This window comes from Sciurus vulgaris (assembly GCF_902686455.1).
Source record: "Sciurus vulgaris genome assembly, chromosome: 6".
NCBI lineage: Eukaryota > Metazoa > Chordata > Mammalia > Rodentia > Sciuridae > Sciurus > Sciurus vulgaris.
In genome coordinates, this window is record NC_136466.1 from 106,481,614 (window position 1) to 106,508,872 (window position 27,259).

At 35.0% G+C, this 27,259-nt stretch overlaps 1 protein-coding gene across 2 annotated transcripts in view; it reads right to left on the reverse strand.

The window, feature by feature from the left end:
- JMY (junction mediating and regulatory protein, p53 cofactor) overlaps positions 1 to 27,259 on the reverse strand; it is a 99,680-nt gene that overhangs the window by 38,768 nt on the left and 33,653 nt on the right. For both annotated transcript variants that reach the window (XM_079143565.1, XM_079143564.1), the window contains exons 2-4: positions 20,977 to 21,150; positions 6,423 to 6,573; positions 3,825 to 3,994 (exon numbers count right to left, since the gene is read on the reverse strand). In XM_079143565.1, the coding sequence (XP_078999691.1) occupies positions 3,825 to 3,994; positions 6,423 to 6,573; positions 20,977 to 21,150 (495 nt within the window). The remainder of the gene's footprint in view (positions 1 to 3,824; positions 3,995 to 6,422; positions 6,574 to 20,976; positions 21,151 to 27,259) is intronic.

Consider the following 27,259-nt stretch of genomic DNA (forward strand, 5'->3'; position numbering starts at 1 on the left):
TAATAAAAATGTGTAACCACACAATGGAATATCTTTTTGCAAAACAAAATTAAGTAGTAATGTATGTTAAAACATGGATGAAACATGAAAACTCAGTGGTGAGGAAAAAAGAAACTAGTCAAAATGACTATACATGATTACATTTATGTGAAATATCCAGATTAGCAAATCTCAGATATAGAAAATAGATCGGCAGTTCCCTAAGGAATCGGCAGGAGAAAAGAGGGGATCCTGTTTAAGAGCTGAAGTTGGGGGAACGACTGCTGATGGACTCAGTTTATTTTTTAATTAATTTATTATTATGTTCATTTATAACTGATTTTGTGGAATGGGATCAAACCCAGGGTCTTGCACATACTAGACAAAGCTTTAAACCATGAAGGATATCCCCAGTCCCTCAGGTTTATTTTTGTAAACAATGTAGCAACTGGATGCTGTCAATAGCTAAAAACCATTGAAGGTACTCCCTAGATGAATAAACTACAGTATTTTTCTCAAAATAGTGGTTTTTATTTCATTTAACTTAATTTTTTTATTATCATTTGCAGTGTTGGGAATTGAACCCCAGGCCTTGTGCATGCTAGGCAAAGCATTCCACCACCAAGCTATGCTCCCAGCCCAAGGAAGTGTTGTGTGTGTATGTGAGACTGGGAATGGAACCCAGGGCCTCATTCATGCTGGGCAAGAACTTTACCATAGAGCTATAGCACTTAAAAAAAAAAAAAAAAAAAAAAAAATAGAATCTCACCGAGTTGCTCAGGCTGACCTCAATTTTGCAATCTTCTTGCCTCAGCCTCCAGAGCAGTTGCACTTGGAATTACAGGTGCATACCACATGCTGGGCAATGAAGTAGGGTTTTTGTTGTTGTTGTTTTAATTTGGTGCTGGAGATCGAACCCAGCAAATAAACTCAAAAATAAAAAATAAAGTTAGATGGAATAAAACCACTATTTTGAGAAAAATACTGAACAGTTTATTCAACTAGGGAGTACATTCAATGGTTTTTAGCATGTTGACAGAATGCATTCACCACACTGTTTACAAAAATAAACATGTGTTTCACCACTGTGCTATACACCCAGCCCCAATGAAGTAGTTCTAAAAACCATTTTGGCTACAAAGTTTAATAAATCTAATGATACCTTAAATATTTCCATACCTTGAGGTATAACTGCTCTTTTAAAATAACATAAATCCAAACTGTCACCTACCTAGCTCATTCCTGTCTAACCAATAAAAACATACATTTCTTGCCATGTTTACCAGCCTACTCAAGATGACTGCAGTGCAATCTAGATCTGACCTTCACCAACCTAAAACTATGTCAACTGCCCCAAATGTTCTGCAACCCTGAGTTGTTTTAAAAACAATTTCAAATTACCAAACACTAAGTGCAAGTCTAACTCTTCCCAATTCCACGTTGCCTTCAACTCTGTCCTTTTCATTACTGTACAAAAGGTCAAAATTCCTAGTATTTTTGCTTATTTCTGAAATGTAACTGGGTTTCTCTTTCCTTTTGTTATGGTACTAGGGGCAGAACCCATACACCCACATATGCTACTCATTCTACCACTGAGTCACATCCCCAACCCTTTTTCAAAATTTTAATCTGAGGTAGAGTCTAAGTTGCTGGGGCTGGTCTTGAACCAGCCTGAGTAGCTGGATAAAAAGTATGTACCACCATGCCTGGCAAATGTTTGGGTTTCTACTATCAACAATAAAACAGTTTGAAGAAGTTTCTCGTATAAGGAAATAGGGTAAGGATAACACCAAAAAGGACTTTCTATAAAGTAGCCAGAGTAATAGTTCATTAAAACAAAACAAAAACAAACAAACAAAAAAATCTAATTTGATCATGTTATTCCTTGACTAGTAATACCCTACAATAATACCCTACAATGGCTCCAATTTGTTTTGAGAGTAAATGAGCTCCTTGACCAGATCTAGGTCAGTCCCAAACTTTGCTTACTTTTCCAACCTCATCTCTTCTCTCTTCCCTCAACACATCACCAGCCTGATTCTTCTAACATTCCCAGGGGCATCTAGAACAAGTAGTTTTCCCCACCTATGACTCTCTCTGGTCAAGTACAGGCACTTCTCCAATGGTCTACTCTGGATCTCAAATCTCATAGCTCATATTCACATTATACTAATTTAGGTTCACCATATTCTAAGCCCTCAACACAATGACTGCAACTTATTCATGCTTTTAAAGAAACTTCATAGTTTTTACAAATTGTGTGTATGGGTATATGACTAGTACTCATTCATATCTTTATCCCCATCCCCTACTGAAATTCCTGGGAAAAACACTTAATAAATGTTTGTTGAATGAAATGAGCAGGGCCAAGAGGCAGAAAAAAAAAGTGGCAAAGGAAAGAGGAGAACTAAAGATAATCCTGAAGTTTGGGGCCTGAGACACCCTGAAGAACTATGGGCCCTTTACAGAAAGGATAGATCTAAGGAAGACCCACTATGGGGAAATAAAGAAGTTTGGTTTTAGAAATACTCTGTGTGTACTATGTTGACAAAGAAATATGATTTTCTAAAGATGACTTAAAAGATCAATGTATGTTACAATAATCGACTTAACTACCTCAAGGCAGATAACGGATAAAAGGAAGCCAGGGGAAACAACCCTAAATTTAATAATTCAAATACTTGTTGTCTTTGAAATATTGAGTTTATCTCTGGGTATAAAAGGCACATATTAAACAGCTGTAGCTAACCAATCAAGTCTTACTACATGCCATCTAGAGGTGATCTAGTCTTCAGTCACTACTAAAACCACACTTTTAATTATGTCCAAAAATGTTGTCCCTAACATTTTCTTCTTCTAATACTTATAAAAACTATCAGCAGATGGTGCACAATAAACACACACACACATTTTTTGAAGTGCCCTTTCACTAAAAGCAATCTGTTCTGGCCCAGTTTGATCATAAAACAGCATTTTGAAAGAAGTGCATACAAGGTAAATTGAAATAGTGTACATCTAACTTTCAATATTTGTAAAGAATTACTTGGCACTCTATTGGGCACCAAGAGAAATACAAAAAGGAAGACCATGAAAACAATGGAAAAAGTATTAGTAATTTTTAAAATACCATCTTAGATATGTTTTGAGAATAAAAGGATCAGTCACTCTTTGCTAGGATTTTTTTTTTTTCTTTTTTGCAGTGCTGGGGATTGAACTCAGGGCCTTGTGATCGCAAGGCAAGCCAGTCTACCAACTGAGCTATGTCCCCAGCCCTTTCCTAGGATTTTTAAAGACTATTCCTAAGCTTAACAGTCTTTCATAGGAACAAAATATCTTAATTTCATCTTTCTCACTCCATGAAGAGAGGTCTTCTTAATGTAGCACAGTCAAGAAAACAGAACCTCTATTTAGCCTGTTTGTTCCACCTAAAATAAAATTTGGGAGTTCCAAAAGGTGATGGCATGACAGTGATGATTAATTCTTATACAATGCTGCTGCCTTTGGATCTTTACTAACGTCCACTGGGCAGTGAATTTTCCTTAAGTGCTAGAAAGCTTTAAACTTTTACAGCAAAACAGCTTTAAAACAAAAGTTTTGATGTCATCCTTTTTGTGTTTCAAGGTATAATGCTATCTACACACAGATGCTGTTAAGTACCACTGTGTCTAACTTTTCTATTACTGGCGATTCAAGTCATTGGCCCAACCATCAGTGTTTCTCTCAAGGAGAAAATGTGAAATTAACAAGTGGCTATGCAGTCAGAAAAACATCAGTCTTGTATAAAAACAAAAATAACAAATCCTAACTATTTTTTAGTTAATTAATTTTCTGATGGATCTTGTTACCTCTTCTTTTAGTGCATGTTTCCTCTGTTCCAAACAGATTTCTTTAGCTCTCATCATCTGCAAAGTCTCTTTAGAAACTGCATACTGAAGTTTTTCCATACGTTCAGCAGCTGCTGCCCATGATGCTTTTCCAAATTTCTTCTGATCTGCTCGCATTCGATCATACACGGCTATTAAAATATAATCATTTTTTAAAGAGACTTTAAGAAATAGAACATGACACTACAGAATTAGAAAAGCTTAGTTTTTACTGACCACATAAATCCTATCCCCATAAGTTACCTGTAACATCTCTAAAATATAATCTGACAATATTGTATAGTCTCACTAATATCTTCATCTTCAAAGTAATGTTCTGCAGATGAAACAGTATCCAAGTAGATTAAAAAAATTTTTTTCAAATATGTTCATATGTCTAGTGTTAGTAACTTCCAAAACTTTATCAAAACTTTATTCTGTTACGGTTTCGGATACTTTCTCCTAACTGCACTAGTTGAAATCAGAGCCATTTAACTATTTAAGATTAAAAACATTCAAATCCACATTCCAAGTTTCTATCATTCTTTGCCCTCCAAAAATATTATAATACTCTGGGGCAGGCAAAAAATAAGTTCTAGATACTACCATGGTGCTCATGCAGAGGAGATGAAAATGATGCAATTTTCAGAGAAGACACAACCCTGTTGAATCTACCAAAAAGGAAGAATTAGTTTGTCCCAGTGCAGGCCTAGTTCAAAATGCAATCCTGGCAGCTAGACATGGCCGCACATGCCTATATTCCCAGTAACTTGGGAGGCTGACGAAGGAGAATACAAATTTCAGGTCAGCCTCAGAAACTTAGCAAGACCTCAACTCAAAATAAAAAACAAAAAGGACTTAACATGTGGGGATATAACTCAGTGGTAAAATTCTCCTGGGTTTAATCCCCAGTACAAAACACACACACAAAATCTTGGTAGTGAAATGGCTAGTATCTTCCAGTTAAAAAAAAGTATACCACTGAGAAGTAGCATGGTAGTGGCTCATTCTGTTCTTATGGGATTGATTCAAACATACATGACAGACACTTTAATTAGCATAAAGCAAACTAAATTATCTCTTCTTGTTTGGGCTCAAAGGCTTCTTGGTAGGATAAAGTGTCCAGAAGTCTAAAGTGATTTTGATGAAGCACATGGAATCCTAGGATAATGCCCAAGAAAAAAAAATCTGAAACTAGAGAAGTTATAAGTAAGAGGAACAATCTAAATTATTTATTCAAAATCAAAACTAATAAACTATGAATTATATATGAATGCATAATGGAAGAATCATTACATTTATAAATGGTATATTGAAATGACAGACACAAAAAGTCACACAGAATTGAAGAGGATTACAAAGGTGAGGTTTTTTCCAATTTTTCTATAATAGTTATAGTATTTTATAATCATATTATAAAGTTTTATAAAATTAGAATAAACAAAGTACAGACTCTAAACAAAGTACACAATTATAAAAAGTTTATACTAAATCAAGGCATCCTAAAGCTGTTTAAAAGGTACTATTTTTAACAGCATGTTTTCCCTTTTTAAAAACTTTTAATTTAAAAAAATTATAATATAGCTTTATGGTAAATAAGCAATATTTCATGGCCACATGTATTGGAAGAAACCATAAAGTCATTTTCTCGAGTGACTGTATAATTTTGCATTCCCATCAGAAATGAAGAGTTCTAATTACATCCTCACCATCGCTTGGTATTATTAGTGTTTTTAATTTTAGTCATTCTAACACGTGTAGTGGTATCCATCTCACTGTGGTTTTAATTTGTATTTTTATGATGACTAATGATACTGAACTTCTTTTCCTGTGCTTGTCTGTTATCCTTACTCAACTCCCTTGAGTTGTCTGTTCAAGTCCTCTTCCCATCTTTTCACCGGATTATTTTCTCATTGTTGAGGGATCTTTATATATCAGAGATAGAAGTTATTTTATCAGATATATATAGATTTGGAAATATTGGCTACCAATTACACTCTAATTGCTTCATTCTCTTGAAAGTGTCTGGCAGTGTAAAGTTTTAAACTTTGATGAGATACATTTTACCAAGTTGTTCATTTACAGTCTGTGCTCTTTACCACTTTCAACTTTTTACAGTTTATATTTTTGGTATTACTAAGAACTCTCTACCTAATCCCAATTTATATAGATTTATGTAATTCAAAGAAACAGATTTTTCTTTTGGAAATTTTATAGTTTTACATTCTACATTTGGCTCTATGATCCATCTGAATTTAAAGGTGTAAGGTTTAGATCAAAGTTCGGTTTTCTGCACACAGATGATCAATTGTATTAGTATCATTTGTTGTTTCTCTATTGATTTGCTTTATTAAAGATTAAATGGCTGTATTAGTATGTCTATTTCTGTACCACTATTCTCTACCACTGATTTTAAAAGAAAGGTATGTGCCTACAAAGGAAACACCTTAATTTGCTATGGTCTTTAACTGCTAGGATGAATGATCCTTATATGTTTTTCTGTATAATTATTCCCAATGTAAAATATGTAATCACTCATCTTCAGAAATACCTAACAAGAATAATTTTACTGGGACCTACCTTTTTGAGCTTTTGCTGTTATTTCAAAATATTTGACTGTAAGATCTTGAATAGATAGGACAGCCATATGAGCTTTCCGCTGCCAGTCAGCATCTTCTTTTTGTAGACTCTCAATTCTTCGGGGTCCCAGGTAATCATTCTCCATAGAAATCTTTAGAGAGAAAGAGTGGGGGAAAAAGAATAAGAGGCTCATTTCATTTTTTTCTTTTTGAACTCATTCTTCAAACATTTACTAAATGCTTATGTGCCAGCTAGGTGCTAAAATAAACAATACTTCTTTTATGCTGCTCCAGAGAAGCAGCATAAAACAAGTGATTAACAATGAAACTATTTGACATAGAAATCTATTTTCCATTCCTCTACACTCTTCCATCTCCTCCCCTCACTATATAAGTAAGTAAAGAATATATACCAATATGCTAAATCTGATTATTCTGGGGTGCTGCAATAATGAATAATTTATTCCATTCTTTATAATAACTACATATTCAGGTTAAGAATTATCTGTGCAAAACTGCAACTTAATATCCTGTCTCAAAATAATAAAGGTAGTTTAGTGGTAGAGCACACCTGGAAAGAAAGAGAAAAATAAAACAGAAGGAAAGAAAGAAAATGGAAGGAAGGGAAGGAAAGAAAAAGGACAAGATAAAGAAGGAAGAGAAAGGAAAATAATTATTGTGCAATAAAATGTTTAATTTTCTGCCATTATATAAATATTGAAAACTCAAATTTTAAGATTGATAATACAGGAAAATTAGCCCATGTGCATACTGATAAGAGTACTGATAAAAGTTCAGATAAAAAATTTGTGTGACACCCTATGTTCCTCTGAGTAAAAATAACAGAAAATTGTAGCTCTGTATTACAAAAACCACAATTTACAAAGGGGGGGGGGGGCTGAAAACCAAATGATGGAAAGGGATATACCACATAAATGTTGAAACAAAGTCACAGATGTGATAATATAAAAGCCTATTTCAAAGCACTATATAACGTTTTAATATGGAAGAAAGTTACAATCCAGCAAGAAGGAAATGGAACATTATTTGCACAAGCAATGTATGCTTCACCATACATACAGAACAGACTTACAAAATGTTAATTATAATAAAAAAGATAAATGTTAACCCACCCATGTTACACTAAAAACACTGATAAAGTATCATTAAGCCACTAAGAAAAAAGGTGTGAATTTCAAAAGTACAAATAATATAATCCACATTGTAAACAATGCACTAGATAGAAATTAAGAGATTCTAAAACTACAATAAAATTTAACTGCTTGAAATTTAACATTCTTATGCCAGAGGAAACTAACATTTACTTTTAGTCTTGAAACAATGTATTGCTTCTTAAACCAAAAAAACTTTTTGGTTTCCTCAAAAAGTAACCAAGAAGAAAAGCAGATTCCAAAGGGGAAATGGCTCAAGATTTAATTTTGCATGTGTTAAGACTGACTTTGGAAGGTCATGCCAGAGATGTAAATTTGGGCATCTTTGACACACACAGGATACCTAAAGTCATGACAGTAAATGAGGTACCCTATGGAAGCCGGGAGAAAAAGGCTCATGACTAAGCCTTGAGGAAATCTGATATTCTGAAGTTGAGTGAAGAAGGACTTATAGACTCCAAGTCAGAGATAAAGGGAATTCCAGAAGCAGCAAGATTCAGAGGAAGAGAAACTGTCATTGGCACACACCACTTAGTAGTGGGGTAGAATGAGGACTAGTATCCACAGATATAACAGCATAAAAATCACTGAACTGAGCAACCATGGTTTTGACATAAAAGGCAATCCCTCTGCTTATTAACTCCCATCACATCTTCAGAACTCAGCTCAATTACTAGTTTGTGGAAATACTCTGATTTTCCAAAATAAGGTATTTGGTAAAATACCTATGTTTCCTTCACAGCAATTATTACAATCATACTTCACATTATTAAATGAACTTGCAAATGCTAACACAATGTATTATATTTCTTGAATGACTGAAATGAGTGGAAACAAAAAATTCCCTTCCATACATTTTTGTACTAAGAGAAACGCAGACACATATATTCTTCTGAGAAATCTAATTATGTGATGGATTAGAGAAAAAGAGGTAGACCTAGGGGGAAGTTATGGGCTTATAAGTGGGTCTTTTGTTTTCTATTTTGCAGGGTCACATCTTAATGGGAGATCCCAGGGCAAGGTGAGGTAATAAGAAACAATGATTCAGCAAAGGGTGAATCTAAGGCTATAAGAAATGGGGCTATCAGAATTGGGAAATTCTTAAGCAGAAATCATCTTCAAAAGATAAAAACCAGGGATGTTTGTACTGCAAAGTTGTTTGACATAAAGGGAAAAATTGGATTCTAGACATCTAATAGGAAAGTTATGCATAATATAGTCATAAAATACAACCCTATGCAAGTGTTTATAAAGAAACTTTCTGGTATTTTTTTCTGGCAGTACTAGGGATGGAACTCAGGACCTTGAGCATGCTAAGCAAGTATTCAACCACTGGGCTACATTACCAGCTTCTACGAAGAGTTGCTTTTTTTTTTTTTTTTTTTTTTCATTCAAAGAGTTTTTAATAACATAGGAAATGGTGTTTATAGTAGGTGAAGATAGATCAGAATCACAGACATATTCAAAAGGAGTTGCAGAAAAAAAAAAAAGACAAAATAAATATAATGTATTACTGCTGTCATCTTTTGGTGGTGGATTTTTTCCTCCTCCTTAAAAAGTGAAAACTCACTTTCCAAATTTTTTTCTTCATTGAATATATACATTTCTCATAGTCATAAGAAAAAAAAAAAGATTTGATCTCTTATTGGGTTCACAAGCCATAACAACTACACAAGCTGAAGGTAAATTACCCAGAGGTTTCCTGATTCTGTTCAAGCAAACAATAAGTTCATGTTTTCAGGTATGGGGCCCCAGCAAGAAGCAAAATTATGAGTTACCTCTTTTTTCCAATGTACAGGGAAGAGAGGGGAAATGGAGATATGACCAGAATCTAAATGTCTCCATTAACAGTTGGAAAAGAATTAAGGAACTATGTGATTTCTATATCTGAAACTATAAAAACAATGCCAATCCAAGAAATTTAAGCCAGGAACAGCAGTTTTTGGTTCCTGATAGCCAATTCCCTACTCATCTGGACTGCTCCCCCTCACTTTAATTCTCAGTAGATGATTACTATACCTCTAATTTCAAGAGTCTAACATAATATGCACTGGATAAGGTTGATTTTCTTCTCCTTTTTAGACTTTCTCATGGCTCCTCCTGTAAATTATTTCAACTGTAAAATTTGAAAAGAGACCAGTGTACTAGGTGCTTCAAGGAGTACAAATGAGTAAAATGCACATTCTCCTCCTAAGAACATACATTCTCATTGGGTGAGGTGGTACAAAGATATCTGTGACACAGAAGTCACTTTTGAAATTAGGAGATATGGTTGTTACTTATTAACTGTGAGAGCTTTGAAAAAATTACTTATCAAATCAATTATCCACTCTAAATGATGGTAATTACACATCTGCTCAGTCCAATATTGCACTGTAGATAGAAAGACATTTGGCTTAATGAAGGACATCAGCACTTAAAGAATTACAACAGAATATGAAAAAAATCATGACAAAAATGCCTAAGATACCAAGAGAATGCCAAGGATAGAGGGTTCAGATGCAAAGTCTGGTCAGAACTAAAGGGAATAGAGAGTAAGTGGATTCAAAAAAAAAAAAAAAAAAGTATGTATTTAGGCTGGGGTAGAGCTCAGTTGGTAGAGTGCCTGCCTCGCAAGCACTAGGCCCTGGGTTCAATCCCCAGCATCGCACAAAAAAAAAAAAAAAAAAAAAAAAAAAAAAGTATGAGAGTAAGTGGATTCACAGAGAACAAATAGAAATTTTTTTGCAGCGGGGCAGGTATTACAGACAGTGAGTCTCTGGGTAAAAAGAACAAAGGTACTTTAAGAGCACTGAGATTTATGTTGAAAAGTCTGAGACCACTGAGAAAAATAAAAAGTATCAGAGGGAAAAAAAATGTATTTAGTCATTTAGATCAGAACATACATCACTGGGTTTCATAACTGCATATGGCTTTAAAGGAGGATATTGACAGGGATAAATGAAGTACAAGGGGAGAGGGAACCCCAAAAAAGGGCCAGCTGGAGGCAACGACCAACCTGAGCCAAAGTATAGAGGCAGATATGTGCAGGGCATGCTAAAGGACAATAAGTAGTCTAGCCTACTAGGAGTTTAGATGAAACAAATAAAAGCAATAGAGGTGAGACTAGAAAATTAGGTGGTGGTCACTATGAGGAAGGTCTTTAAATATCAGGTAGCTGAGGAGTATATTCTTAATTTGAAAAACAGCAAAACCATTGTGGGATTTTAAGCAATAAGTGGTATATTTAGACTTGATTTAAGTATTCTAGAGGACTTGGCTGCTTATAACAAAATCATAAAGGTGTGTTCTTTTGTTGTAATTACCTCTAATTTTAAAACTTGGTTGAAAAACCTATTATTTAGAAGTATGTGATGGGACTTCAATGATGGTGCAAGTTGAAATCTTAACCTTATATTCAGGACTTATGATAGAAGTCTTTTTCAGTAACATGGTTAAACTTTTACTCACAATACAAACAGAACAGAAATGTATTTTAGCTTTTAGACAACAAAGTCTTTGACATCTACCTGAAGTTCACTGTGCTTTATTACTTTCACATATTCATATACACAAAATAGGAAATGCTCAGTATGCTTCTTCTAAACTGCTTCTTAAATCACCTATCAAACTTGTAGATACAACATCCATCAGGCCTGTAGTATATAAATTCTTGTCTACCATTTCCAAGTTCATCCTTCTGCCTTGTAATGCTAGGATTTGGGATCAGCAAATCTCCTTTAGGCTTTGCCAACAGGAGAGTTTGGAGGAGGAAGAGACTTGCCCTCTATGCTTAAATTTTAATAATTCTAACTTGTTCCCTTTGTTTTCCCAATCCTAGGAGTGGTAGCTCCTTTTATAATTGCTTCCTCTGAGGTACCTTAGAGTTCCTTTTTTGCCTTCCTAATTATCTGTTCCACTCTGCACCTAGCTAACAAATCTTTACATTAAATGTCCTATTGAAATAATGATTTTTATTTTCTGAAAATACCCAATAAATGTAACTACAGAAGAGAAAATTAATAAACAAAACAAGGTGTTCAAAATTTTAAATTTTAACATTAAGATAGAAATCATTTATTTGCATGATTAAATATGTAGGACTGGGAGGGGATAAAATTTGCATCATGGCTTTTGGGGAGGAAAAGTTTTTCCCTTTTTTAAAAATCCTGTGACAGGGCTGGGGTTGTAGCTCAGTGGTGAGCACTTGCCTCGCTGTGTAAGGCACTGGGTTCCATCCTCAGCACCACATAAAAATAAAGAAATAAATAAATGTATTGTATCCATCTACGACTAAAGTATATATTTAAAAAAAATCTTGTGACAATTATTTGAAGATAAATTGTACATTGCTGTTGAATTAATATCTTCATCTTCACTAAGCACATACGTTCACAGATATAGGAGACACACATGCATTTTACCCCCATGCTGTTTTTTTAAGGGACTTTTTGAACTTAGTAGCTACAATGTTTCTGCCAACTGTTAAGATCCTTGTTTAATATACCTAAAACATTAAGCAAGGATACTCTTAAGTTCTTTTCCTAACTTGGCAAACTTGAAGATGTACAGTGTTGGTCTGCTGGATCGTGTGCTAAAAACAATGACAACTCTGTTTTGAATTTCACAGCTAGAAAGAAAACAGTGCCTGTTTTTAATATGGAAAAAAAATGTGTGTCCATTTAGGTAGCTAGGAGAAACTAGTTTATAAATACAAATTTTTTTTGGCATGGAATTCCTTATCACAAAGCACATCACTTGCTGGGATACTGGGTTTTATATGAAAAAAAATTATTTCTGTTTATTGCTGGGATACTGGGGTGAAATAAACCTAACTCAGATTCTTTGGTGAAGCAAATACCAAGATTCACTTTGAATATATTGATGTAGTAATACTTACAAGGCAAATTTTCCAGGTCTGGCGTTGCCTGAAGATTATTCTTCAATAATAAACAAATACTAAGAGATTCTTAATATCCCAGGCAAGAATGTGAAATGGTGCATTTTTTTTTCTTTTAAAGTGAGCCAGACCCAGTAGCATATGCCTGTAATCCCGGCTACTTTAGAGGCTGAGGCAGCACTTTGAGTTAGAAGCTAGCCTAAGCAACAGAGCAAGACTTTTTCTCACAAGGAATAAGAGAGGAGAGAAAAATTAGGAAGGGCTGGTGGTAGAACACTTGGCTAGCAAGTACAAAGACCTAGATATTACATCCCTAGCACTGTTTAAAAAAGTGGTGTGGGGGGGGGTGTTGGGGGAGAAATCTAAAAGCAAGGAAACCAAAGAAAATATAGCTGAGGTAAGATAAGAGAATTGTCTAAAACATACAGTAGTGGCACTACATAGTTCACCATATGCAATCCACAGCCCAGTGGCACAATACTGAAAAAATGGCATCATGCACAAAAGCACGTGACCATGAAGTAGAATGAAGATGAAACTAAATCCAGTCTTTGCTTTGCCAAGACATTTATATTTCTACATCTGCCCAGTAGAGGCTTTTATCTAAATCTTCCTGATGGGGCAGAGGGTGGGTGCAGTCTATTTCACATAAAGGTGCTTTTTGTTGTTGTTGTTGTTTAGTTTTTGAATTTCACACAAAGGCACTTATATAACCTTGCTTTGTAGAAAAGGAGAGCAGAGGATCAGCACATTCAAAATTTATAAAATGTAAGAGACAAATGGCAAAATGAGGTAACATGCTCCAAGAGAATTTCCTCTTTTCCTGTATCCTTAGATCCAAAGCATAGCAAACAATTCACACACGGTGGTATAACTAAAACAGCAGGCTCTGCAGTCAAACATGTAAAATCTCAACCATGCCACTTACTAGCAACTACCAACAATGCTGGGTTGGTATGATGATTGAGGAAGTACTGGTTTACTAAATACTGACAAATATGAAGCACTGTCTGAATAAAAGCATAAACTTTTTATTCACTATACCATCCCTGTTTCAACGTATCTCTAACAAGAATATTCACTATTTCAATCCAATGTGTGTACTGACACACATACCCACTTCCTACTGGGTTCTTATTCACTGTGCAGTAGTGAAGCCCCAGATGATCTGTCTTTTTCCACATATCTTTAGGCAGTGTTGATCACCCTATTTTATGTGCTTCTACATAAACATGTACTTTACTCTCATTTAATATTTTTGTCTCTTAAAAATCACCTTGAGATATAACTTATACAACAAAAAGCACCCTTTAAAATGTAGTTTTGATGATTTGACAAATTTCTATGCCCATTTAACAACCAGAATAATTAAGATTTAGAGCATATTGATCACTCCAAAGGATTCTCTTATGCCTACCCCTTCTCCCTCAGGAATTTCCCCGGCATCACTCCATACAACGACCCTCCCTTTAGATTTCTGTCAACACATATCAGAATGATCATTTCTAGAATTTCATATCAACAATCACATAGTTTGTACTCTTTATGTCTGTTTTTTTAGCATAATTTTTGAAAGCAATATTATTTTAGCTTAATTTACATAAAATGAAGTGATTCTGTAGAACAGTCAATCTGTTTAATTTTTAACAGATTCAACCATGGAATACAACCACAATGAGATACTGAACATTTCTATCACTCCAAAAGATTCCTTGTGTCATTTTGCAGTCCATTACTATATACTTGCCTATATACTCTTGAATATTTAATCTGGATTCTTTGATTTAGGGTGACTTTTCATTCCTTTACATTGCTGAGAAGTACTCTATTATATGGAAATGCCACACTTTACCTATTCACCTGTTGACAGTACTTGGGTTACTTCTAGTTTCAGGCTATTATGCATAAAATTAGCATAAACATTCCGTACAAGACATTTCTGTGAACAAATTTTTTCATTTCTCCAGTTTAAATAACTAGGAGTCTAATAGCTGGTTGTAAGGTAACACGTTTTAACTTTTGAAGAGTGAGTCAAGGTATTTATAAAGTGGTTATACCACCTTAAAATCTGGTTAGCTATGTGTGAAAATTCCAGTCGTTCCATATCCCTACCACCCTCCAAACTGACAAAATTCAATTTTAGTCATTTTAAATAGATGCATAATAGTATCTCATTATGGTTTTAATTTTCATTTCTCTGATGACTACTGGTACTGTGAACATCTTTACATTAATTATTAGCTATATTTTAAGTGTCTTTTTAAAAATTTAGCCCACTTTTTAAATGTTATTTCTCTAAGCTGTAAAATTTCTTTTTCAGATGTATTACAGGTACAAGTATTTCAGTCTATGGCTTGCCTTCTCATGTCCTTAACATTCCAAAGAGCAGAAGTGTCCAACTAATCAAATTTTAGTTTATGGTTCAAGTTTTCTTTCCAAGCTCTAAAAAACTTTGCCTTTCTTTCCCAAAGATTAAGAAAACTTTCTTCTAAGTCAAATCAATCAACAAGAGTGCCAAGAACACACAATGGGCAAAGGACCATCTCCCTTCAATAAACTGCATTAGCAAAACTTGATATCCACATGCAGATAATTAGCCAGATTGTGGAACCAACCTAGATGCCCCTCAATTGATGAATGAATAAAGAAACTGTGATGGAGAAACTGTGTGTGTGTGTGTGTGTGTGTATTTTATATATATATATATAAAATATATATACACAATGGAATATAAAGAAGAATAAAATCATGGCATTTGCAGGCAAATGGATGAAACTGGAGAATATCATGCTAAGTGAGATAAGCCAACCTCAAAAAACCAAAGGATGAATGATCTCGCTGATAAGCAGATGATGATACATAATGGGGGGTGGGAAGGAGGTAAGAATGGAGGAAGGAGGGACTGTACAGAGGGAAAAGACAAGTGGGAGGGGTGGGAGAGAAGGAAAAAATAACAGAATGGATCAAACACCATTACCCTATATAAATGTATGATTACACAAATGATATGCCTCTATTTCATGTATAGAGAAACAAGTTGTACCCCATTTGTTTACAATAAAAAATAAAAAAATAAATTAGGCTCTTCTCACACCATATATAAATTATCAACTCAAAATGGACTGAAAACTCAAATGTCAAATTTTGAAAACTATAAAACTACATAGGAAAACATACAGGAAAAGTTATATGACAATGGTCTAAGAAATAATTTTTTGGATATGATAACGAAAGCACAAACAGACTAAAAGGACACATCACACAAAAACACTTCTACACAGCAAAGGAAACTATCAACAGAGTGAAGTTTATGAAAATGTGTTATCAAGCCATACATCTGATAAGGGGTTAATATCCAAAATCTATAACAAACTCAATAGCAAGACCCAATAGAAAAACGGGCAAAGGACAAATACAGACAAAACTACATATAAATGGCCTGCAGGTATTCGGAAAATGTTCAACACCACAAATCATGAGGGAAATACAAGTTAAAAACCACAATAAAATATTACCTCACCCCTGTTAGAGTGGCTATAACTAAAAAGAAAAAAGTGTTAGAGAGGAGGTAAAGAAAAGGGAACCTTTGCACTATGTTGATGGTAATGCAAATTAGTACATGCATTATGGAAAACAGTAGGCAAGTTGCTCCAAAAATAAAAATACAACTACATGATTTAATAATCCCACTTCTGTGTATATATCCAATGGATATGAAATCAGTATGTTGAGACATGTGCAATTCCATGTTTACTGTGGCATTATCCAGAACTGAAGAGATGAAATCAATCTAAGTGTCCACCAACATATGAACAGATAAATAAAATGTATACACCTAGAATGCCATTTCGCCTCTACAAAAAGAGAGAAATCCTGTTACTTGTGACAACATGGATAACCCTGGAGAACATTACATTGAGAGACACATTCCAGGCACAAAAAAGACAAATACTGCAAAATCTCGCTTTGTGTAAATTATACAAAGTTGAACTCATAAAGCAGTGAACAGAATGGTAGTTATCAGGATTGGTGGGGAAGAGGTAAGGCGCATGGGGTCTTGGGAAGATATTGGTTAAATGATACAATTTTCAGTTAGGAGCAGTAAGCTAAAAAGATCTGTACAACATGGTAACTATATTCAACAGTATATTATATTCTTGAAAGTCACTAACAGATTTTAAATGTTCTTATTACAAAAAATAAGTATGTGAGCTAATGGATATCAGTGGCTCAATTCAGTGATCCCACAATGAACAAAAATATCATGTTGTATGTAATACATATCATTTTTATTTGTTAATTAAAAAATTTTTAAATAAAAATAAATTTTATAAATCCTGTTGGAATTTTAAGCTATAAAGCTGACTATAAATCATATCTACTTTGGTTTGGATATGGTTTCCACATGACCTCCAAAGGTTTATGTGTTGTTGGAGGCTTGCTTCCTAGGGTGGTAGTACTGGAAGGCTGTGGATCCTTCAAGAAGTGAGGTCTCCTGTAGTTCTTTAGATCAGTTTTGATTGTACTCTTGGAAGGGACTGTGGAAGTCTAGTCTCTCTCTGGCTTCCTGATCTCTTCCTCACACAGGCATACACTACATGCACCATGAGGTAATACAACCAAAGAGGACTCTCACCAGAACTTGCACCATGCTATCTGGACAATGAACTTCTAAAAATGTGAGCTAAGTAATCCTCTTTTCTTTATAAATAATCAGTCTGCCTCAGGAATTTAATTATGGTAACAAAAATAGACTAATACACTGACACATAAACATTATTTCTTCCAATTTATTAATATGCTCCATTTCTCCATTTATTTAGGCATCCTAATTTCTCTCTGCAAAGTTTTATAATTTTCAACATATAGGTCTTGAATATATTTTTTTAAAATTCATCCCTAAAAGTTTTATGTACAGGGATGCTAATATAAGTGGCACTTTTAAAAATTCAATTTTAAGTTGCTGATATCTAGAAGACAGAAAATGCAACTTTATCTCTCTAAACTAAACTTAATTACTTCTAGCATTTCTAGTTATTAGGTTCCTTAGGATTTTCAACATAAAGAGTTTTACTTCCTGCTTTCCAATTTGTGTTTTTAAAAACTGCCTTACTGAACTGGTTAGGACCTCCAGTATAATACCGAATAAAAGTGAGGAAAAATGGAGTTAGGAGTATAGATCAGTGAGAGTGCTTGTCTAGCATGTTCAAGGTCCTAGGTTTGATCCTTAGTGCTACCACCATCCAAAAGACACAGTGGAGAGAGTATCAGTCTTGCTTTGTTTTCAATATTAAAGGCAAAGCATTCAGTCATTCACTAGTAGGTGTGACTGTGGATGTTTTATATACACCCTTTATGAGGCTGAGAAAGTGTACTCTTCTTCCTCATTTGTTTTTTTTTTTTTTAATCACAAACGAGTACTGAACTTTGTCAAATATTTTTCTGCATCTGTAGAAAGAATATATAGTGTTTCTCCCTTCATTCTGTAATTATGATAATATGATAATTTACATTGGTTTATTTTTGAATATTAAACTATCCTTGCATTTCTGAGAAAAATCCCTCTTGATCACAGCACATCGTCACTTGTATAGGCCCCTACTGCCTTATTTTATGTTCAGGATTGATGATAATGTATTCGTGAAGAGATACTTATCTGTAGTTTTCTTTTTTCTACAATGTCTTCATTTGAATATAACATGAAGATAAATACTCGCCTCATAAAATGAGATGGGAGGTATTCTCTCAGCTTTTATTTTCTAAGTTTGTGTACACAGTTCACAATAGCTGAATTATGGAATGCACCCAGATACCCGTCAATAGATGAATGGATTAAGAACTTGTCACATGTACATACACACACACACACACACACACACACACACACACACACACACACACGATGGAGTTCTACTCAGCCATTAAAAAGAATAAAATTATGGCATTTGCCAGGAAATGGATGGAAATGAATTATAACTTGCTAAGTGAAATTAGTCAAACTCAGATACTCAAAGGTTGAATGTTTTCTTGTATATGGAAGCTAGAATAAAATAAAGGAGGAGGAAAGGATGAAATTAAGTAAATAACCAATCAAATACAAATTAATATACAGTGAAAGTGAGTCCAGTAGACTAGAGGAAGGAGAACCAAGAGGATGGGAGGGAACAAAAAGGGAACGGAGAATCATGAACTATGAATCATTTCTATGCATGTTTGTAGGAATGAATGAAACTATCAGTTATAACCATAAAACTCTAATTAATTAATTAATTAGAAGTTTGTTTAGGACTGGTATCATTTCTCCCTCCAATGTTTGACAGAATCTTCTAATGATGTCATCTGAACCCCGGGGTTTTCTTTGTGAAATGGTTTTATTTATGACCTCAATTTTACTGATACAGGACTACCAAAATTTGTCTTCTTTTTCTTTTAATATTTTTTAGTTGTCAATGGATTTTTTTATTACTTTATTTATATGCAGTGCTGAGAACTGAACCCAGTTCCTCACACAAGTGAAACAAGTGCTCTACCACTAAGCTACCATCCCAGCCCAATTTCTGTATTCTTGAAGTCCATTTTGATAATTCATATTTTTCTAAGAAGTGTGTTCATTTCATCTAAGTTAAAGAATTTGTTGGCACAAATTTATTTGTATTCTGTTTATCTGTAGAAATGTACTGATTTTTGTTTAATCAATTCAATATATTCCTAAAATATATTGAAATATATATTTTTTACATAACCAGATTTTGGTTTCACTGATTTTTATCTACTGTTGTTTCCCTTTGCACTGATTTCTACTCTCGATTTTTCCACTTTTATTTAACTGTTTTTTTTTTTTTTTTTTCTGCTTCTCCCCCGCTCCCCACCTGCCCCAATACTAGGGATTGAACCCAAGGGCGATCTACCACTTAACTACCTATTTTTTATTTTGAGACAGGTTCTTGCTACGTTGCTCAGGATGGCCTCAAACTTACCATCCCCGTGTCTCAGTTTCATTTGTCACCATGCCTGGCTGATTTTCCAGTTTCATATGGTAGAAGCTTCAGTCACTGATTTTAGATCTTTCTTCATCTAATTTTAAATACTTAAAGCCATAAATTTCTCTACAAACACAGATTAATTTCACTCTGACATCTTGTCAAGAATTCAGTTTAAGCTTTTATGGGCCTAAGATTATTCCTTTCCAAAAGATGGAGAGAGAAGAAAAGAGAGGAGAGGAGAAAGAAAAGAAAAGAAAAGAAAAGGAAAAAGAAAAGAAATGAAAAGAAAAGAGAAGAGAAAAAGAAAAAGGGGCTGGGAGCTGGGTGTGCTAGCACACACTTGTAATCCCAGCAGCTCAGGAAGCTGAGGCAGGATGATCACGGAGTTCAAAGCCACCCTCCGCAAAAATAAAGTGCTAAGAAACTCAGTGAGACTCTGTCTCTAAATAAAATACAAAATAGAGATGGGGATGTGGCTCATGGTGAAGTGTCCCTGAGTTCAATCCCTGGTACCCCAAAATGGGGTGCAGACTCGGGATGTGGCTCCATAGTAAAGCACTTGCCTAGCATGTGTAAGGCTCTGAGTTCAATCCTTAGCACCTTGCAAAGGAGGGGGGAAAAAAAAAAAACATGAAAAGGAAAATTCAAAACAAATACATCCTCCCAGAAATCAGTCTTCCCAGACTTTAGGCTTCACAGAAAATCATTTCTGGGCCCTGGGAGCAGCAGCAATATGAACTAATCAAAATCACTGCAGACTAATGATTGGGGAGGTGGGGAAGAAAAGCTGTTGTAACGCCATCAATTCCACACAAATCTTTCTTACCTGCACATAAGAAAATAATATACCACAAGAAAAATTTCAACATTAATGATCCCACAATTGATATGCATTCACTACTTTCCATACTTCAAGTTTTTTTTATTGTGTGTGTGTGTGAATTACCTTTGGAGACGCTTTAAAATGGAATGCTGTGGCTCGACCCCAACAAAGAGAAAGGACCAAGTAGTTGTCTATATTATTTTTAAAACTCCTTTAGTAATTTTTTAATATTTTCTAGTTGTAGATAGATGGACACAATACCTTCATTTTATTCATTTATTTTTATGTGGTGCTGAGGCTCAAAACCAGTGCCTCATGCATGCCAAGCAAGTGCTCCAACACTAAGGCACAGCCCCAGCTCCTCCTTTAGTAATTAAGATGCATGGTCAGGCCAGGCACAATGGCACACACCTGTATCCCGGCTACTTGGGGCGCTGAGGCAGGAGGATCACAAATTTATCACCAATCTAGGCAACTCAGTGAGACCCTATTTCAAAATAAAATGTTTTTTCAAAATGGGGCTGAGAATATAGCTCAGTGGTAGAGTGCTTGCCTAGCATGCAGAAGCCCTGGGTTCAATTCCCAGTACCAAAAGAAAAAAGGGGGATGAGGGGGGGAAGAAGAAATGCATGGCTAGCTAAGCTGAGAACAATGAAGTAGTAAATAAACTACTGTTTAGTGTTTAAAAAAAAAACTACCTTGATCTGCTGTCTTCGTAGCATGGCAAGTTCTCTCATGTCTCGGAATGGCTGCAGTAAATACTGATAGAGTTCAGTTGTTGCTTCTGCCAGGCTGCTATAGGCTTCATCTTCCATCTGATATAAGTCCAGAAGCTCCACCATGCTCTCTGTGTTCTTATGCTTATCCAAGAGCTGCAAAGACAACAAAGTTTCAATACTAAGAAAACTGAATATAATAACCTATAAATAATTGTTGTTGCTTTTAACACCATTCCCTATCATTTTAGGACCCAGGAACCCTAAAACACAGAAGCAATAGGAAACTAAAAGCCCTTGATTGCTTTTCACCACTCATCTCCATGTTTCAAGTGTCTCACTACTCAAGACCACAGCCTAATTCACTCGGGAGGAGGGGAGTTCCATATTCTTGCCTAGCCTGAACCCTTTAGAATTTTTCCTACTATCTCAGTGTTCCATAAATTTATAGTTAAAAAATGAAAGAAAGAAAAAAAAAAAAAAAAGAACAGATGGGAACATAGCTAAATGGTAGAGCACTTGCCTACCAAATGCAAGGTCCTGGGTTTGATCCCCAGCACTGCAAAAAAACACAACAACAAAATAAAACAAAACAAAACAAAAAAACCCAAACAAAAAAACACCCAAACCCTATCTAACCTACAAACTAACTTGACTCTTGCCTTTGTTATTTTACTGATTTCCCCAAATCTTCTTGTCACTTTTTTCTTTCTCCCAATTTGAAACATTCCCTTAATAACTTTCGTCAATTCATACCCATCATCTCCTTCTAGATTAAGGTGATAAAAGAAAACACTGAAAAAAAACAAACAAACAAAATCTCATCTGTACTGAAAAGTTTAAAACTGACAATGTTTGTAGCTCTCTGCAATCCTTGGTACTCATATGTGTACATGTTTGTGTAGGTATCATTCACTCATTCATTCATTATCAAATACTCACTGAGCATCTAATACATATTAGGCAGTAGCCTAAGAGCTGGGCGTACAAACGTATGGTCCTGATTCCCAAGGAGCTTATCGTGTAGTGAACAAAGAGAAACCAAAATTATTTTTAAAATGTCAAAGTATAACAAATATTATAAAGATTATAAATAAGAGTTTTTACAATAAAACCAATACAATGAAACCAAGGGTCCCATATGAAAGAATGAGAGTTTGGGGAAAAGGAAGTAAACTATGATCTAGTTTAAAGTAGACAGAGAAAATGGGCTATACAAAGAAGCTTAAGTTAAAATTTAAAGAACCAAAAGAACCAGGTAGCAAGAAAAGACTACTTCACATAATTATTCTTCATCTCTCGTCTACCTGGTAGTGGTATCATTTCTCCCCCAAAGACACAAAATTTGTCTATTCCTAACCATACCTTTAAGTTTCCATTATTTTCCTCCTCATTTCTTGCTTTTAGCTATCAAATTATTTTGTTCATATAATTATGCTTAATTTAGGCTTCAAATTTCCTGCCCAGGTTTTTGGCCAGAAGTACAACACCTACACATTTTTGTTAATAATCATTGTCAGATAAGCTACATTAAATGGCTTTTATAATTAAAAAAAATGCCATGCAAATAGTACAATCATTCTGTTGTTTTAAGGCAACTACATGTAATCCCTACTTTTGATACTCATATGAAGAATTTCCACTTCTTGTATCGACTAAGTTGTCCCAACAAATCTACTCTCCCAGGGCAACATACTATAAAACAACTACTTGAAGGTACTATGGAATGACCAAAGTAAAACTTCAGGGGGAATTGACACTTTAAAGCAAGGAAGGTCCTACATGATTTTTTTTTTTAATTCATGGATTTCGGCCTGACAATATGTTCCACCGAGTGGGTGCCACAACAGAAGAAAGGTACAGCTGAAACTCACATAGAAGCCCAAAGTTTGGCTGGTTTGAAAAATCAAAGGGTAACAGTTTGGGATAACCACAGCAGCTAGAAGGCAAGAGGTTAATTCTAAAAAGAAGAAAACATGAGAGGAAGAAATCCCAAATATGCATATAAACTCTAATCAAATCTTTGGCAAATCACTGAAACTATACATTCACATGATAGGCTCTAAGCAATTTTGTACTTATGGATAAGAAGTTAATTAATACTTCAATTGCTGCCTTCTGCAAGGCAAACAGCTTAGGGTTGAATTCAAATGAACTATCTGCTAAAACAAACCTGTAAAAATCAATACTCTGAAGGAACATAACAGAATTCAGAGACTACAAGTATTATTTACAATGTTCGGGATAAATCCAAAATTAGCTGTCATATAAGAAATAAATAAAACAAAATTCAGTACTCAAAAGGCAACTGATGGAGAGCCACCACTAAATGAAACAGATTTGGGTTTAGCAGATTAAAATTTCAAAGCAAAAAAAAAAAAAAAAAAAAAAAAAAAAAGATTTCAAAGCAATTATTCAATGACACTAATGGATATAAAGGAAATATATTCTCATAAAGAACAAACAACTGGACAATCTTAAGAAATAGAAACTAAAAACAAAAGGACATTCTGGAATTTAAAAATACAAAACCTCAAATAAAAAAATTCCCAGATGGATATTAATGACAATGTGAACTTGAAGATAAATTAAGATAAATTACCCAATCTGAAGGAGATGGGGCAAATGGACAAAAACTCAGAAAACTGTCATACAATCTTTTAAAAAATCATACATTTAATTTGGGCTCCAGCAGAAGAGGAGCAAATGGGATACAAATCATATTTCAAGGAAAATTCCAAATTTGGTTAAAGGCATGAATTTACATATTCAAGAGGGGCTGAGAACTCCCCAGAAGGTAAATGCAAAGTAACCCACAACCAGGCTATCACAAACTACTGAAAATCAAAGATGACAATGAAAATCTTTTTTTTAAATTTATTTTTATTGTAAACAAATGGGATACATGTTGTTTCTGTTTGTACATGGAGTAACAGCATACCCTACCATTTGTGTAATCATACATTTACACAGGGTAATGATGTTTGATTCATTCTGTTATTTTTTCCTCCCCCCCCACCCCTCCCACCCCTCTTTTCTCTCTATACAGTCCCTCCTTCCTCCATTCTTGCCCCCTTCCCACCCCCCATTATGTGTCATCATCCGCTTATCAGTGAGATCATTCATCCTTTGGTTTTTTGAGATTGGCTTATCTCACTTAGCATGATATTCTCCAGTTTCATCCATTTGCCTGCAAATGCCTTAATTTTATTCTTTATAGCTGAGTAATATTCCATTGTGCATATATATATACACCACAGTTTCTTTATCCATTCATCAGTTGAAGGACATCTAGGTTGGTTCCACAGTCTGGCTATTGTGAATTGAGCAGCTATGAACACTGATGTGGCTGTATCTCTGTAGTATGCTGATTTTAAGTCCTTTGGGTATAGGCTGAGGAGTGGGATAGCTGGGTCAAATGGTGGATCCATTCCAAGTTTTCTAAGGAATCTCCACACTGCTTTCCAGAGTGGCTGCACGAATTTGCAGCCCCACCAGCAATGTATGAGTGTACCTTTTTTCCCCACATCCTCTCTAACACCTAGACAATGAAAATCTTTTAAAAGAGCCAGAGAGAAATAACAAGAGGAACAAGTGAATCACAATGGGGCGTGTCTGTAATCCTAGTGATTTGAGATTTCAAGGAGCCTGAAGCAGGAGGATCACAAGTGTGAGGCCATCCTAGGCAACTTAGCAAGACCCTATCTCAAAATTGGAAAAACAAACAAACAAACAAACAAAATGGGGTGTGTGTGTGTAATTCAGTGGTAGAGTATACCTGGCTCAATCCTGGATACTGCAAAAAAGTGACAATAAAAAATAAAAAGGAACAAGGGTACATATGAATGCTGACTTCAAATGGGAAAACAGAAGACAGTGAAGAGACGTCTATCTTTAAAATGCTGAAATTAAAGGGAAAGAAAATTAAATGTAATTCTGTCAATCCAGAATTACATTCCCAAGGAAATATCTTTAAAGCACAGATAGCAGTGGTGTGTGCCTGCAGTTCCAATTTATTCGGGAGGCTGATGCAAGAGGATCACCTGAATCCAACAGTTTGAGGCCAGCCTGGACAACATAGTGAGACTCAAAAAATAAAAGAGGTCAGGGTCCTAGATATGTAGATAGCGGTATAGCACAGCATGCTTGATGCTCTGCCTGGGTTCAATCCTAGCATTACCACCAAAAAAGGAAAAGGAAAAAAAAGGGGGGCATAACTCAATGGTAGAATTTATGCTTAGTATGCACAAGCTCTGAGTTTAATCCCCAGCTACAACAATAAAAACCAAAACAAACATTTTCCCAAAACAATGAAAACTAAGAGAATTCATTAACAGCAAGCACTACAAATATTTTTATTTTTAAAGTTCAGACTAAAGGGAAATGATACAGATGAAAACCTGTATGTTCAGAAAAGAGAATATTGGAAATGGTAAATAAACAAGCAATTAGACCATATTCCTCTTGATTTCTATAAAATACATGAACACTTCAAGCAAAAATTTTAATACCGTACACCCATAGGTATTTACATTTAACACGAAGTAGCATGGTATTTACTCCAAGTATGGTACAATCCCTTTAGAAGTACCAGAAGAACTGAAGGAGGGATAGCTATAACAGGTATAACAGTAGAGATTGTCAGAATGCATAAAAAAAAAAAAGAGAAAGATGCAACTATGTGTTGCCTATGAGAGATGAACTTTAAATACAAAGACAACAGATAAGTTGAAAGCAACCAGCAAAGTGTAAGAAGGATGGAATGTCCAGGTAAACAGCAAATAAAATGACTTCAAGATACACAGTATTAATGGAGATAACATTGAGTGCTCCACAGACCAAATATTTAATTCATCAAGATGTGCAGTCATAAAAAATCATGTACTAGCTGGCTGCGATGTGTGCATGCCTATATATAATCCCAGTCACTCAGGAAGCTGAGGCAAGACGATTTTAAATTCCAGGCCAACCTGAGCACTTAGCGAGGCCCTAAGCAACTTAGTGATACCCTGTCTCAAAATAAAAAAGGGTAGGGATATGGCTTAGTGCTAAAGCACCCTTGGGTTCAATCTCCAGTACTTTCAGAGTTGGAGGTGTCTAACACTCTCAGCAATTGATAGAACCAGAAAATTTCAGTAAAAACAAAGATCTGAATAATACTATCAAACACCTTAACTTATCTGGCATTTATGAAAAATTTCGGTTAATAATGCAAAATGCACTTTTTAAAAATAGTATCAAGGAAGATCTAGGGGCTGGGGAGGTGGCTCTGTGGTAGAGTGCTTACCTAGCACACATGAGGCCCTGAGTTCAAACTTCAGCACCACACGCACACACACAAAAGACAGACCTATATGCTAGGCCATAAAACAAGTCTCAAACCTGAACAGAACTGAACTGACTGCAATGGAAATGAGATAAAGAGAATGCCTTCAACTATCTGGAAATCAATGTGCTTAAAGATATCAGAAAAAGGAATCTTGAGATATAAAAACATATTTTGAACTGAATAATAATGAAAATGCAACCTATTAAAATGTAGTCACTCTCATTCACACAATAAGACCTTCTTGGATCCATCAGAGAACTGAGGTCACAGGGCACTCTGTCCCTAAAATTGGTAAGGTAGACAGGCAAAGACAGAATCACAACTTACTGGAGGAGAAACCCAAGAACAGAAATCTCTGAGGGAACCATGGAGTTGTGTGCCTGTAGTTCTGGAGACTAAGGCAAAAGGACTGCTTGATCCCTGGATTTCAGCACCTTCTTGGACAACATACTAAGACCTTGCCTCTTAAAAGAAAAAAAAGAAAAGAGAAAAGAAAAAAGGCTGGGATGTGGCTTAGTGCTAAAGCAAAGCAAAGGAAAGAAAAAAAAAAACCACAGTGGGACCCAAGATCAAGGTAGGAAAACCTAAACTCTAACTGGTAAATTACCACAGTCACAGTGTGGAAAGGATGAGAGTTAAACACAACAGGCCTTGTCCTCATAATTTTGAATTTTATCTTCTAGATCAGGCTCTCTACATGAAAATTACAGAAAACATCCCTAATAGTTCAGGCAGGGAAAGGGATCAATTAGTTATTTTGAAATAAATACAGAGAATATTCTGTTCTTTTTTTTTTTTTTTTTTTTAAGATGTTGACAGACTTTCATTTTATTCATTTACTTATATGTGGTGCTGAGAATCGAACCCAGTGCCTCACCTATGCTAGGTAAGCACTGCACCACTGAGCCACAACCCTAGCCCTGTTCTTAACAAGGT